Source organism: Gouania willdenowi, chromosome 21 (genome assembly GCF_900634775.1).
Source record: "Gouania willdenowi chromosome 21, fGouWil2.1, whole genome shotgun sequence".
Lineage (NCBI taxonomy): Eukaryota > Metazoa > Chordata > Actinopteri > Blenniiformes > Gobiesocidae > Gouania > Gouania willdenowi.
Window position 1 is genome coordinate 18,485,935 of NC_041064.1, and position 15,484 is coordinate 18,501,418.

General features: G+C 37.8%; 1 protein-coding gene across 3 annotated transcripts in view; it reads right to left on the reverse strand.

Moving 5' to 3' along the window:
- Positions 1 to 2,266: 2,266 nt before the first annotated feature.
- Positions 2,267 to 15,484, reverse strand: part of itgbl1 (integrin, beta-like 1) — a 59,403-nt gene continuing 46,185 nt past the window's right edge. For all 3 annotated transcript variants that reach the window (XM_028435642.1, XM_028435641.1, XM_028435643.1), the window contains 3 exons: positions 8,177 to 8,323; positions 5,469 to 5,582; positions 2,267 to 2,903 (listed from right to left, as the gene is read on the reverse strand). In XM_028435642.1, the coding sequence (XP_028291443.1) occupies positions 2,815 to 2,903; positions 5,469 to 5,582; positions 8,177 to 8,323 (350 nt within the window). In that variant the 3' untranslated portion in view covers positions 2,267 to 2,814. The remainder of the gene's footprint in view (positions 2,904 to 5,468; positions 5,583 to 8,176; positions 8,324 to 15,484) is intronic.

Sequence of the window (15,484 nt, forward strand, 5' to 3'; positions counted from 1 at the left end):
GAGCTTTTTATCAGTGATTAGTTCTTATCTCCTTCCGATCCGCGGCCCAAACTGAAACAGTGTGTTATTGTCGAGCTGTTGCTTCAAAACTACAATCAAAATAAAGGTGAAAACATTTATCATGTGTGGTCGTCTGTGTTACAGCCGACAATAAAAGTTTTGTTGTGTGTTTATCCCAATAGACTTGATACGTCACGTTCTCCCCCTGTCCAATCAGAGCCTTCCCAGCCCTCAGACCTAAAGCGGAATTATCTTAAGTGGAATAAACCGGGTTTCCATGTAAACTTCAGTTCAGGAAATATTATTTCCATATAAATACAAAGCAGAACACTTTAATTCCGAATGATGTAAATCAGAATAATTAATTCCGAATTAAAAAAACATCATGTAACCGTGGCCAATGTGGGAGTGAAATGGATGTTCTCACTGCACTTTGTTTTGCCTTTCATAATGACTGTTAGCGATTGATTACATTTCATTCTGATGCTTTAAGTCTTTGACCTTGATTTATTGTTTTTGTTTCCTTGTAGTTTTTTGTAATTTATGACCTTGTTTTTGTGTGGATTGTCACTGCTAAACCTGTAGTGAGGAATTCATAATTACAGCCCATTTAAACCACGTTGATGTTTGTCCTAAGCTGCGTAGCGTACTATGTGTATGGACACTACTGTAGCTGTATTTGAGGTTTGATGTCATCCATGACAGCCACTTATCCTCAGCTCTAACCAGCTCCACATGACGGGCTGGGCGCTGATCCAGGCTCTGCACTCCAGCTAAACGGCTCCTCCAAAGGTTTACTTCATTTTTTTTTTTTTTTTTTTGGAAATGATCCACGTGTACGTGTACACCTCAGTTTGGATTGTTGTAGCCATCATTACTATATTTATCATTTTTGTTCTCTCTGTTCTGTTGGGTTTTGTGTGTAATAATGTCCCAATCACTTTCTTTTTTTTTTTTTTTTTTTTTTTTGATAAATTTTCTCACATTTACCGAAAAATATTGTCTTATTTTGTCCCATCTGATGCATGGGGAGAGGATGGCATTAATGAACTGCATGTCGTAGGCTATGTCTATCAAAGAGCTGTTGGTATGTACCGCTAATTTTACATATATGCAACAAAGTTTGTCTACACTATACAGTTTGTGTTGTATACACATATACAACATATTGAATAGAATATTTATATAAAGCTGTACTGTCAGTAACATACCTAATGCAATATAGTGTGCAGTATATTATTGCACCCTGTCATTTTAAATTGGGACAAAGAAACCTGAGAGGTCGGCTAGTTTGAGCATGAACAACGAATAAATGAGAAAAAAAAGGCCAAAGTAGAATTTACATTAAATTTTCTTTGTGACTTCTTATTGCTTCACTTTTCAAAATGAGGAACTGAGCTCTCGTGTCCACTCAGCTCTCACCCCTTGATGTCAACTTTGTGGAAGTGACATGGAGATCCAGCATGCCACAGCTAAACTATTTATGCCCTCCTCTTTGTTTCACTTAGACTTGAACGGTATCACCAATATAAATATATATATATATGATTTAAAAGATGCCCATAGGAGTTATGTCATGTTATAACAAATTTGTAACCATTAGGGACTTTGCATTATTTTCCATGCAAAATTGTTGTGTCATGCGGCACATTTAATGTTTTATTATTAAAGATCAATAAAAATCCTCAAAGAGAATTCTGTGTTGACTTGATTTATTATGGGACTCACGTCACGCACAGCTGTGTACACATTTATAATTATTTAAACTCATTAAGTATAAGTTTCCAATATCAGACAGCAGGGGTGGACTGGGACAAAAACTCAGCCCTGGCATTTTGTATCCAGACCAGCCCACTTCATTATCAGAGGACACCACGTAAAAGCTGTTATTAAGTCAGTGATGCTCAACATGTGGCTCTTTATGTCTTAATTTGAATTATTATTCTCCCAGAAAACTTTGAAAGGGGGAAACATTTTAACCCCTTTTTCCTTTGGCCATTTTGCAACTTCCCATTTTGTCTTTTTTTTAGACTTTAGCTATACCTTTTACCATTTCTTTTTCATGTTTTTATCTGATTTTTGTCCTTTCTTTAATTTTTTTGGCCACTTTTCATCCATACAAGTTAAGTGTTTCCCAATAAATACAACTTCTTTTCTTTTTTCCCTACATTTTGTCTCTTTTTGTTCCACATTTCTGCCCTGTTTCTTTATTATTTGCCAAATTTTGCCCTTTTTCACTATTGTTTGCCACATTTTGCCCATTACAGCTACCCTTTACCATTACACACCACCTGGTTCTTTTTTATTTGCCCATTTTTTGGCCACTCTTGACTACTTTTGGCCCATTTTAGTCACTTTTCACTCTTTTCCTGCTACGTTTTTTCCACTTTTGGATCACTTTTGGCCATCTGTTACCAGGTCTGCCTCCAATCGCTCCTCAAAAAAAAAATTAGCAGACCAGACCGGCCCACTTCAGGACGATGCCCGGTATGCCAGATGGCCAGTCCACCCCTGTCAGACATTCTAACATTGACAATTTCAAACTGTTGAATGTAACCACTTGGTGTTTGAAGCACACACACACTATGTCAAGAAATCTCACAAAAAGCTATTAGAAAATACATGTAGATTGTAATTGTAGCAAACAAAAGCCAGTTTTATTAGCACTATTTGTAGCCAGTACAAGGATTAATGAATGTTGACGCCCATGCTTGGTTTTCTCCCGTCTCCTTTGGTTTTCCAGCTGAAGTGTTTTTATTTTACCGGCGTGGTCATTACTGATGATGGTGTTTCCGTTTAACTATCCAGTCGTACTCAGTAATCCGTTCCTACCCAGATCTCACAAGCGTTTCCTGTCCAGCCGTCCCAGCACTCGCAGGTTCCACAATTGCAAAACCCATTCCCTGTGAGAGGCAGTGAGAGAAAGAGCTGTGAATTAAAAGAGATGTGCCATCACGCCTGACCTTTAACAAACCCCCTCTTTTCACACCCTTCCTCCCTGGGTGGAACTCTCCTGTAGAGGAAGCAGCAAACTTTATTGCCTAGACAGTCAGGGGCTTTCTATAGTCCACACACCAGATGAGAGGCTGAGATATTGGGACCATTTGTACAAACCTCAGATATTAAGATGGCACAAACCCTCTATACTTGATATTTCCTGGGAAAGTTTCAGAAAATAATGAAAGGGTCCCACTGGTGAGATGTGCAATATAAACTTCATATGAAAACACAGCGAGGTTTGGACGGTGAACAATAATTGAGTCTAAATTTAATTATTATATAACATTGCAGGGAATTAAACAAAACAGTGTTCATCCAAAGAAGTGGCCAACTTTACTAATTAGAATGTAAAATGCTGAATAAATAATACCGATCTATACAATATGAGTTTTTAGACAAAAAAGCAGCAGGATACTTTCATTTTTTTTTTCTATCAGGTAGGTCTACTACATCTGTCAGATTATGTTCACTGATTCTAGGAGCTATGGTTAAGTATTGTTAGAATGTTAGCTTGCAACCTGAATACTAGTGTACAATTATTCTTGAGGGAACTATACTATAATACCCCCACCCCTAGACTCTGAACTGTGGATGAAGTACCATAAAAACGATGGAGTCAGATAGTCAGATGTCTTTTTCAAATCCAAAGCAATCTGCTGTGAAGGAACCAGGGAACCACGACAGCGTGTAGCTTTACATGTAGCAGGGTTAGTGATTACGTTAATAAATCTAGACATCTGTTTGAAGTGATGGAAGAAAGAAATTGAGTGATGTCCAGGTCATTGGAAAGACCAGCATTAAAAGTTCTACACTGACAGATAAATAAATTAAAGATCATCCATCCACCCATTTTCTGACCCGCTTGCTTCTTTTTTTCAGGGTCACAGGGGTCTGCTGGTTCCTATTTCCACCTCTCAAAGGGCGTTATTCTGGGGTAAACCCTGAACAGGGTGCCAGTCCAACGCAGGGCACCATACACACAGACAGACAACCACTTGCACTTACATTAAAGGGCCCTCGTTACACTAAATCAACTTTTCTGTGCTTTAAATATCATAAAAGTGCTATTTAGGCTTCATACACATGCCCAAAGTGTGTTTTTCATTGATTCGCTCAATCATTAGTTAGAGGGTGATTTGCTCCTTTCTTACTGCAGGGCGAGCACAAACAACTCGCCTTTCAGCATCCTTCGTGCAGTGCTATGTATGTATTTTTTACAGTCTATGTATGTACCGGTGAACGCCCCCATGCTCTGTCTCGTGTTTATAAAGCAGCATGAGCTCGACTACGGAGTGGGTGGGAGGAGGGCGGGCTGTCCTCTTGCCCTACGTCATTGTGCAGGGAGGAGGAAGTCAGTGTCCCGTAGACACGTCCACTCATGAATATGAATAAGTAGGCCGCAAATCAGCCTGTTTGTGTAGAGTTGCTCAGAAAGTGACTTTTCAGAGACTAAAACTCTGGAAAAATAGGCGAGTTTGGGAAAATAAACCCCAAATACTATGTTTTTGGGGTTCTTAGAACAAATGGAGATGGATGAAAAATAGCATAACATGGGACCTTTAACTCCTATGTACAATTTAGAGACTCCAAACAACTTAACAGTCATGTTTTTGGAATGTGGAAGGAAGCTAGTGTACCCGGAGAAAACCCACGCAAGCAGGGGGAGAACATGCAACCTCCACACAGAAAGGACCCAAGTATCCACCCCAGGGCTTGAAGCCAGGACCTACTTGCTGTGAGGCGGACATCCTCAACACTAAGCATCCGTGGGCCCAGAATTAAAGACAATTCGCTCGAAATAAAAAAGTAAAATGTTGAGACATTCAATTTTGACCGGATTCAGATGTTTCTGTGTAAACCCCAAAAAAAACATCCGTCTGTGAACACCACCAGAGTTTTTGGTGGCAAACACAAGAAATCTCGGTAAGAATAAAGGAAAAACACGAAAAACTTCTCTGACAATGTCAATGGTTACAGTGGAGATGACAACAAACTTTGAAGCGACAATTTCAACCTTTAACAACTTTTTTTTAGTAATTATTGGTACATTTCCAACCCCACAGATGCTTACTTTAATGACATTTTGAATGACATTTGGAGCCAGGAAGGCGTGGTTAGAAACACCAATTAAATTACCGATTTTTTAACATTGACTAATGAGAACTTGAAGATGTAACTCTGGATTAAAGCAGGAAAAAAAGCATGAAAAAATAATTTAGATGCAACTATGGTACATTTTCTCCATCTATGGACCTTGTTTAAGCCTGACAAGTTGATGTAAAAAAACAAAAAAAGAGTGGAAACATCAGGGCAATATTGCTTTGTTATTACATGAACTAAATGGAAACCTTTTACAGCAACGTTCTCAGTAAATGCAGATGGCCTTTTCACTTTAAGAGCTCGACTTGTTAAATAGTGACTAAATTTGACTTCAATTTGTTTCCTCTTTGCCTCCTGTGTTTCATTACCTGTGCAGACAAGGCCGTCGTGTTTATCACACTCTCTGTCGTCACACTCACAGTATTCTCCAGACACCCACCAGTCCTGTGGTGAGCAGATACACTGGCCACAGTGGCAGGAACCTGCAAAACATGCACAAACATTACAGTATATGTAATTACTGCAGTCTGCATTTCCATTTCCTTTTTGATTACTTCCCTTTTGTGTGTTTTCAGAAAACAAAGTTATTTCCTTATAATCTTTCATCTACGACGGATTAAAAGTATAGAGCAGAGCGCTCTCATCTCCTTCCTAATATTGTTTCAGTTTAAACTCCCTCTCTTAACAGCACAGTCTGTTAGTCAGCAGCAGTATCCTTTAGTACTAAAGATTGGGAGAGGAAAAACAAATCTACTATTGTGTGCCTTATTTCTACAGAGTACATGGCTGGAGGTCAAACAACTACATTTTCAATCACTCCAATTCTTTTCCAACTACAGTGGATTAAAGGAACTCACAATGAGGAGTGGGAGCAGAAGGGGTGTGGACAAGCAGCGGGGAAGGAGACAGATAAGGGCGAGGTAAGATAAGGAGAGGAGATTAACTAAGTTTTAGTCTTCTCTGCAGTTCAGTGGGGAGAATGAACGAATGTGCTCATCTTCATTTTCTTACTCTGCTCAGTCGTGCGATGCCAGACTCACAGCAGCCGGTCTCTAAAGACTCTTTTAGGATTCAGAGGCACAGCCTACCACGATGATACACCACTAAAACTTCTGTCATCTGAATAAACTAACCAAATAAACTACCCAAAAAAATAGATACCAAAACATATTTGTATATTAGGAGTAGTTTGTGACTAATATAAAAGGTTCCAAAAGTTGAAGTGTTTAAAATCATCCTATTCAAGGAAACAATGATTACCTCCACCAAGGAGGAAATATGTTCACTCGCGTTTGTCATAGGTAAGACTGGCAGTTGACAGTTGAAACATGTCAGAACAAGAAGACATAGTCATCAACATCCCCCGTCAGATTGGTCGTCATTATAACTCACAACTTTTTCCTAAATGTCCTAAATCTAAGAATTTAGATGTATACATAAGAAAATATTATCACATCAGAATATAAAATTACTAACTATCTTAAACGGTTTCTGAGAAAAGCTGTCCCCTTTGAAGATATCTCAAACAGAGTAAAAAAAATAGGAAAAAGGGCAATAACTCCAAAAAAAATAACTGCGAGCTTCTCATTTTCGAACTCCACCATGGAATTGATACCCTGAAGTCACACACCAAATTTGGTTATTGTATCCTAAACAGTTTCTGAGAAAAGTCAAAAACATGGAAAAATGGCAATAACTCCGTAAAAAATAATTGCGCGCTTCTCATTTTTGAACTCCATCAATGTATTGATACCCTGGAGCTACACACTGAATTTGGTTATCATATCTTAAACGATTTCTGAGAAAAGCTGTCCCTTTTGAAGATGCCTCAAACAAACTCAAAAAACCGGAACAAGGGCAATAACTCCGGAAAAAATAATTGCGCCCTTCTCATTTTCGAACTCCATCAAGGTATTGATACCCTGAAATCTTAACATATATTTCAAAAAAAGAAGACAAAATGAACTTGCTGGAAAGATTACATCAAAACAACTTAATGGATTTTGACAAACTTTTAACCAAAGATTGACTTTAGGCAATGGAAGACTCAATTAAAGTTTGAGGGGATCCGGATCAAGATACTGATTCTGGATCAGTTTAAAAATCCAAAAATCCCTATCTCTCATCATTTCATATCACGGATCGTATTTGACCGAATCTTCATGAAATTTGACTCTGTCACGTTGGTTCCTCAATTAACCCACAGAGTGTCATCTGGATCAGATCCAGATTGCGCAATTTATCAAGATTTTTTGGGGGAAAAAGGTGGGGGTGCCCATACATTTGGACCTACTGTTATTAATGGGGATACAAAGGTCTTACAAGCCTTTAAAATGTGAATAATCATGGCACCGTGACCAGCATCACAGATCCAGATAACTGCCTATATCTGGCAAAAAGGAGATTTGGTACTTTACCAGATATTGTGCTCTTGCGTCTTTGTTTTTAAAGGAGAGAGGCCAGTAGTTTTATGAAGTTAATTTCTAATTTGAAGACTCCAGTTTATCTAACAAACGTGTTTTTGTAAGGCAGTGGTTATCCGTACGGTTGCCGTATCAATATAACGATATTCTATCCGTACGCAACACCCCTCATTGGTCAGTTTGGCACAAGTGATAGGTCAGTCATTGGACAGTTTAGGTCACGTGACTAAGACTAAACCTAACCCAAAACCTAACCCTAACCCTTAAAATTGTTGCGATATAGGGTAATAACCTAACCCTAACCCTAAGACGCTACGTACGTGTACTTCGGTAAACGTACCAATAGCACCGGGGGTTGTCCGTACGGCAACCGTGCGAATAGACACTTTCTTTTTTTATTGGTAAATTGAATCTTCATTTATGCTTATTGAGAAAAAGTATATTTGGGCCAATTGTTTGTGAAGCCAACAAACAGTTTTTAAAGTAAATCATCTTTACATACAGTACTTAGGAGAATTCAATCAGAGAAGCTTTCTCTAGACTACAATCTAGCGAGGTTTTAAAACTTTTTGAGATCAAGGTAAACAAAATAAAAAATCTTGGTAAGTTTTCAGTCAAATCATATCGATACATTAAAAAATGCTCATCTTTACCTTTCCCACTGCAAACAACTCCGTCAGACGTTTCACACATTTCCTTGCTCTGTGTCTCACTCATGTCACAGGATCTTTTGAACTGACACTGCTTACCGAACCAGCCCACCTCACAGATGCATCGTCCACATGAACAGTAACCATGACCTGGCAACAAAAAGGCACAATGGCTTTTATTCAAAGTAGACAGAACACTTGCCACAATACCACCAACAGGAAAACTGCAACAGCTGATTAATTTGTCACACATCTTGAGAAAACGGAAATGAAAGGAAACACCAATAAAGACCAAGACGAAGCAATACAATACATAAATAAGAGAGGTTGACAGCGCAGACATCGAACCATGACACTAATAGGCAGTACAAGGAGGAAAGGAGGCGGGAGATGAAGGATGCAGAGAGCTTATTGTGTTTCCCCCAGAGACATGAAGGGATATGTCATCGCTGTCCGTAATAAATCTGCAGTGCCTCAAATGAAGATGAAAAAAAGAAAAAAAAACAGAGTGGGAATGACACAAACACGTATGCGCAAATACATGCACAAAACAGGCACACTTTTAATTGGTTGGAGGAGCTTGTTTGGTACTTGGGGGCCATGAAAGCTGTTGACATATCATTGTCAGTTCTAACGAACACGATGACAGTTGCATCCTTTATCTCCAACAGAAACCGATACATCACTGTGTTCTTAGATCAATAAAAACAGACAATGTTGCACTTTTGATGGATTCCTTTATTGTTACATCTGGTAACAGATGCCAGGTTGAAGAGACGATAACAGACTGTTAACTTCCATCATTTCAAATCCATATTAAGTTTTTTTAGTGGTGGTGATTCAGTTGAACTCACATATTTACTGGCCATACAAACATACATTTAGGCAGAGGTGTAAAGAGTAATATCCTATTCAAGTAGAAGTACTGTCACTTGAATGAAATTGTACAAGTAAGTCATACATAAAATACTCAAGTTCATGTAAAAAGTAGCTCAGTTAAATAGTACTCAAAGTAAAAGTTCTTGTTTATTTTTGGTAATAAATCTTGCCACGATTCCCTTGCACACAGTAAAAATCTCATGTATAAACTTAAAAAGGAAGAGATCAAATTTTATATAAATGCATCTGTATAAAATAAAGTTTGTCAAAATGTACAATTCTTTTTAAAATAAAATAACAAATGAATTCAATTCAAAATAATACAATTTATCAGGCTGTAAGTAAACAACCTCCATTCAATGTTGTTTCGGTGCCTTACGCTTAATCTGATTGGTTGGCTATGATGTAATACATTTGATTGTTGTCATTTCATTTAGTTTCACAATGTCCATTGATCATTTTAAAACAAAAAAATAAGAATTTACTCAGTAACGGTTTGGTGTAAAAATGTAACTAGTTACTTACTTATTGTAAAAGTACAAGTACCCATAAAAGCAACTCAATTACAGTAACATGCGTTTAGGAATATGAAACCGAATATGAATATGAAATATGTTTTTTTAAACATTAATAGTATATATATATATAGATTTTTTTTTGCAATACTATTTTAGATGCTGGAGCCAATTTACTTTTCTTTATTTTTGTAAACAGATAAAGACAGCGTTTGCCACCTAGATCAATAAATTGAATAAAATGACCAGCAAATAACTTCTAGGATTCAGAATATTGATTGTGTTGACTTTTTTCCACATTAGTCATGCAGTAACTCAATACAATGCTTAGTTTAGGAACTATCGTCCATAGTCAAGGTTAAACAATCAATAAAAGATGTATTTTCAGCATGAAAGTGCACACAGAGCTCTCCCACAGGTATAGCTCAAGTCATTTTCAGTAAAACATGTAAATCTAAAAAAAAAAAAAATCACTTCAATTCACAGTTTTAACTTAATATCATCAATGTGACTAAGTTAATTTTGCATTCAGTTATAATTTCTTATTTTCCGTCTGCATTCTGTCTCCTGATCTCTATCTCACCTGCTGGCACCATAGGAGTTTTTAATCAATCCTAGGTGAGGTGAATGTAGATGGGGGTATCAAGTATCCATTTGTATAGTGACGTCTAGAGTGAGGTTAGAAATGACACCCAGTGGAGATGCGGCCTTGGCAGAGCGTGCATGGCTGCATCAATCAGCGAGCTTGGGCGAGCGGTTAATTGCTTTGGAAGAAGAGCATCGTCACACTCATTCAATTAGTCTGCACCTGTCGTTCACAGAGTACACAGTGAGTCTCAATGAATATACATGGACGGTTCTCAAGCATGAAAAAAATAAGCACTGAATGCAAAAGTGGATCTCACAGGTGAAGTCATCAAAATCTCTTTTTTATTGTGCCATGGTAAGTGCTTTCAAGGACTTTAAAAACAAAAAATGAAGGTATATATTCCATTATTCATGATCATTTTGACTAGTAAGAAAGACTAGAAAATAATTTCATCCTTTCCTGCCAACAACAGGAACACATTAATGCCTCTTGTTTTGTCATTATTTAGTCATTCATTCACTCTTTATCCTTTACAGCAGTGATTCTCAACTGGTGGGTCAGGACCCAAAAGGGGGTCGCGGAGAGCTCTTCAAAAATAAGTAAATACTTAATGTCTCATGTCAGACTTGTCTTCTATTTTGATAGAAATGTTTGTTCTGAAACCAAGCCTGCTGTGAAATGCATATTGCACAGAACAATGTATAGATTTAATTTATGTTTTGAAAAAAAATAATATAAAGGTGTTTTTTTTTTTTGCGATATAATGACCTTGGCAAAATATGGATCCCAGGGTGAGACCAGTTGAGACCCCCTGCTTTAAAGTACAGGTGCCACATTTAAGGCTCGAGGGCCAGATCTGGTCGGCTAGAGATTCCACGTTGGTCCGTGGGATGATTTTTCTCCAAAAGAAAATGACAATAATAACATTTTTCCTGATATGTTGAACTCAAATTGTCTCAGTGGCAACATTCAAGTTTGATATCAAATGGACCAAACCAGATCAATCCAAGCTTTTTCATAAAGTACATCATGCGAATTTGCCACAACTGTGCCTATTTTGACCTTAATTTCAGTGACTACTTCCAGATCAAAAATTATCTGCTTTAAAGGAAGTCACTGTGATCCACAAACATCTGAAAGATTACAATATAGGTTATACTTTATAATTCTTGTTTTCCCAGTCATTTTCTCTTTAGTATCAGCAAACTTAGATGCTATGATGGGTAAAAAATGAACATGTGCATCAGTTATTTGGTAAATTAAGACATGGCTCACTTCCATATATCTATCACTGTATTCATCACACTCAGGGGTGAAGTTGAGGTGCAGCGTACAGGTTAAACTCCTCCCTGTCAATGTCTTAATGTCCTAAATCAAGACGCTGGATCCAGAATGTCAGGGATTTATTCAGGACTCAAGTGCACAAATGACCAGACGTCAAGTAAGTGCAGTAGTCATTCAAAAAGCACCGGGAATTTCAATCAACAGTAGGTCGTATACAAGTCCAAAATCCATGGATTGAAAACCAGAGAAGCAGGAACAGATTAATCAGATCAACATGAAATATCCAAATAGTGGTTTTCCTGTTCAACATGTGTGTGACGACTAACTTCCAAAAAGATTAACCTATTGAGTGCATTGATAGTCTGGCTGCTCTCTTCCTATTCTGACTGTTTGGAGCTCAACACTTGAGGGCCAAGTGTGAGTTGAGCAGACTTGACAAGCTTGTTAACTCTGAAGGACTGAAATATATGCACTTGTCACTTCTCCGTTACATGCAGTCAGGCCCAAACACTCACTGACAGGATGGTACCATTGTTTAAGATGAGTCTAATATCTATCTCGCCTAAAGCTGCTGCTGCTGCTAGAATTTTTATGATTTCCTCTCTGCAAAACACCCTTTTGTAAAAGGAAGTTGTTTTTTTTGTATTATTAAATTGGGGTTTTGTACTCATACAGGCTCCCTCCGAGAGCTTCATGAAGGATTGGCACTGGATCACCCAGCTCCCAAATGAGTGCCAGGAATCCATTTTAAAAATACGACGCTCTAATGCACCGTTGCTAGAAAGAAGGCAAAGAGCCCCCTTGAGCCCTTTAGTCAAAGATAATATGTCAATACTAACACCAAGAGTTTTTACTGTCAGGGTTCACTTCCTACAGCTTCAGTCAAATTCATGACTTTTTAATGCCATTTGAAAGCTTCACAGTAAACACAAGTAGGGGAAAAACGCCACATCAATTACATAAGGTTAGGGTACATTTTTTTCCAGGGTCAACTGGCAGCCGCCAAAGAAAACACACAATGATACACAAAAATGTCAACAAAATACCCAAAAAGAGCAGACTAAAATAAACAAAATCACTTCAAAAACACACAAGATGTCTACAAAAAAAAGCCAGAAATCTATAAAACAGTTATTACAAGCATGACGCGCTTCTGCACAGAGTCCCGCAGCAACCACGTCACTATTTTGCAGTCGGCTGCGCTGTCGTGATTGCGCAATGTTACGGTAAATTATGTATTTTTCTTAAAAACAAATTTTAACATATATTTTGAAATGTGAGACTAATTACAACCATAAAAAAATCATACTTATGTGTTAAAATGTAATACTTTTGAAAAATTGATTTAAGACATTTTAATGACAATTAAGCCCTTATTTTTAGATTAATGAATGTAATGGCTTTTAATACTTAATGAGGATCCGCGGGAACCCTGACTGCATTCATCTTGTTGTGTCAACCTTAAGTGGCTGATGCATTGCAAAGAAGAGGCAGAGTGAGATGGGACTGAGGTTTTATTGACCACCTCTGGGACACACTTGGACACCTCAGTGTAGTAAGGCCTGTTCCAGTACGAGCACACGCAAGCCCAACAAAATGAGGCAACGAGACAAAAAAGACAGGCCTGCCAGGAAGACAGAATGCTCCTCCTCACGATATAGAAAGGCCTGTCGGCCCCAGATTGTTCCAGATTCACCATCTAGAGCACGACTACAAAGTCTCTGTCTAGTCGAAGGAAGCAAAGGAACTCACTTTAGGAACTTACGTAAAAAATTAAAACAAGTGTTTTCAAGGCTAAAATATCAATGACAACAAGTTTGATTAGAGTTAGCAGAACACAGTAGTAGAGCGTAAACAGGAAATGATCGATACGTCACCAGCCACCAGCACGTCCTCCTGGCCTCTCAGCCTGCCCTTCCTCCCTCTCACATAAAACACCTGATTCACATCAGTAATCAGGTGGCGAGGGAGGAGAAGCTGTAGAAAAGGGCTGAGAGGACCAGAATAACGGAGGCACAAGCAGACATGTGGAGAAAGCGTCTTTCTGCTCCCCACGCACTTATTTGTGAGTGTGTTATTTTAGTTTGTGCTAGAGACTACTAGTCTTGTTTTTGTGTTGCTTAATGTAGATTTAGTGTTTAGTGCATGTTTGTAGTTTAGAGGGTGGACACTGGGTGCTACGGCTCTGTATATAAGGTTGGTCTAGAGTACTCCCTACTTTATTTTAGTTTGATCAGGGTCTTCAGTCCCTTTTGTTTCTTTGATATATCTTTGTCATTTATTCTTTATATATATATTTTTTTTTTTTTTTTTTATTTATTTCTATTTATTTATAGCTTCTATTTTTTTGTATTGTTTATTTGATTTTATCTTCATTGCACTATTTTTTTTTTTGTATTGTCTTTTTTATTGCACTTTGTTCTTATTGAGCTGTCATGACAGTACATTTCCCCACCGCAGAATGAATAAAGAATACTCTCTCTCTCTTTGAATAATTTAGATTTTTGTTGCTGCTTTTCAAGAATTTTGTGTAAATAACGACTTTGATCATGGTTTTGCCATCTTTTATCATGTTGCCGCCCCTAAAGCCTTTGGATAGACATCCAAAAGTGGGCCATAACACAAGCGATCAAAATATATGGCGACCCTGATGAAGCCCCCCACCTACTTCATAGCACTGACTAAAAGCTGCTGGAGACAAATATCTTTGATCAGATAAATCCATAACCTCATAGTCAAAGATCCTTTGCTAAAAAAAAAAAAAAAATGAGATGACTTCCCAACACGTTTCAGGTGTTTTCTGACTAAAAGTTGTGGTAAAATGGTGGATGCTTGTTATCCCATGATCAAACTAGAACAAAAACGATGCCAAGTGAATTACTGTCCTCCTCATCTGGTGAAGAAACACAATGAATCACTGTAAGAATGAGTAAAAACACTTCTATGCATTCGGAAATGATAAAAATCTATTCAGGAGGAACTAAATACTATTTCTTTCCTCTTATTTACACTGTTAGATGCTTTAAAATGTGTTATCACTTATTCATTCAAATGTTATGCTCTATAGTTGTTTTTTTTATATTATTCTGAGCAAAATGTTGTAGTCGAACAAAAGGGGTACTTTGATTCAGAAATTAGAGAATGGGGGTACTTGAGCCAAACGAGTTTGGGAAACACTGGCCTAGACTATGGATTTATCTGATTTAAAATATCAGAATTAGATAAATGTTCTATTTCAGTAGCAACAACAAAGTACCGCTCAACATCGTGTACCCTCCCAAAGTTTTTGTCTAATCCATTAACATTACCCAGGAAACTTATTAATAAAAGCACTTAGCTTTATTGCCAAATCCTTAGACTCAACTTTCTTTCTAAACGAATTGTCTGGCAGCTTCAGCATCAGCAACGAGTGGAGATATCAATTCCAATTGAGCCTCTATGGTTTCAGAGGGATCAATCCATCACAGAGAATGTGACTCAACTACTCAGGGCACAGACTAAAAACCTCAAACAGATGCCTTTTGTTTGGATTTCACCAATTAGGTGAACTGGTTGAAAGGGCTGTGTCCGTGATTATGGCTTATTCGTATAGCAGATGGGAGCATACAGCACTGATGATCAAACTCACAAGGTTTTGAATCTTGTACAAAAAACATGACTGACTGGTTACTAAATATTCAGCAAAACCATTCAAATATATTGACAATCCCGAGGGGTTATAGTGATAAATATAGTTATATCGTTTTCGCAGTTTTGTGATAAACTGATCATTTAAATGAATTTAAAATCTTAGACAAATTGTGTTAAAAAATAGTTGGTAACACTTTCATATATAAGGCTGACATTACGCTGTCATTATCTGTCATTAGCATGAATAAGGTGCCATTAAGTGTCGTCCACTAAATTATGACACCTTTGGAGCTATGTTGGCATTCTTTGGGTTAGTTGGAGGCATCAGGGTTAGGAGGTAGGGTTAGGGTTAAGGGTGAGGGGCAGGGGTGGACTGGCCATCTGGCATACCGGGCATTGTCCCAGTGGGCCGTC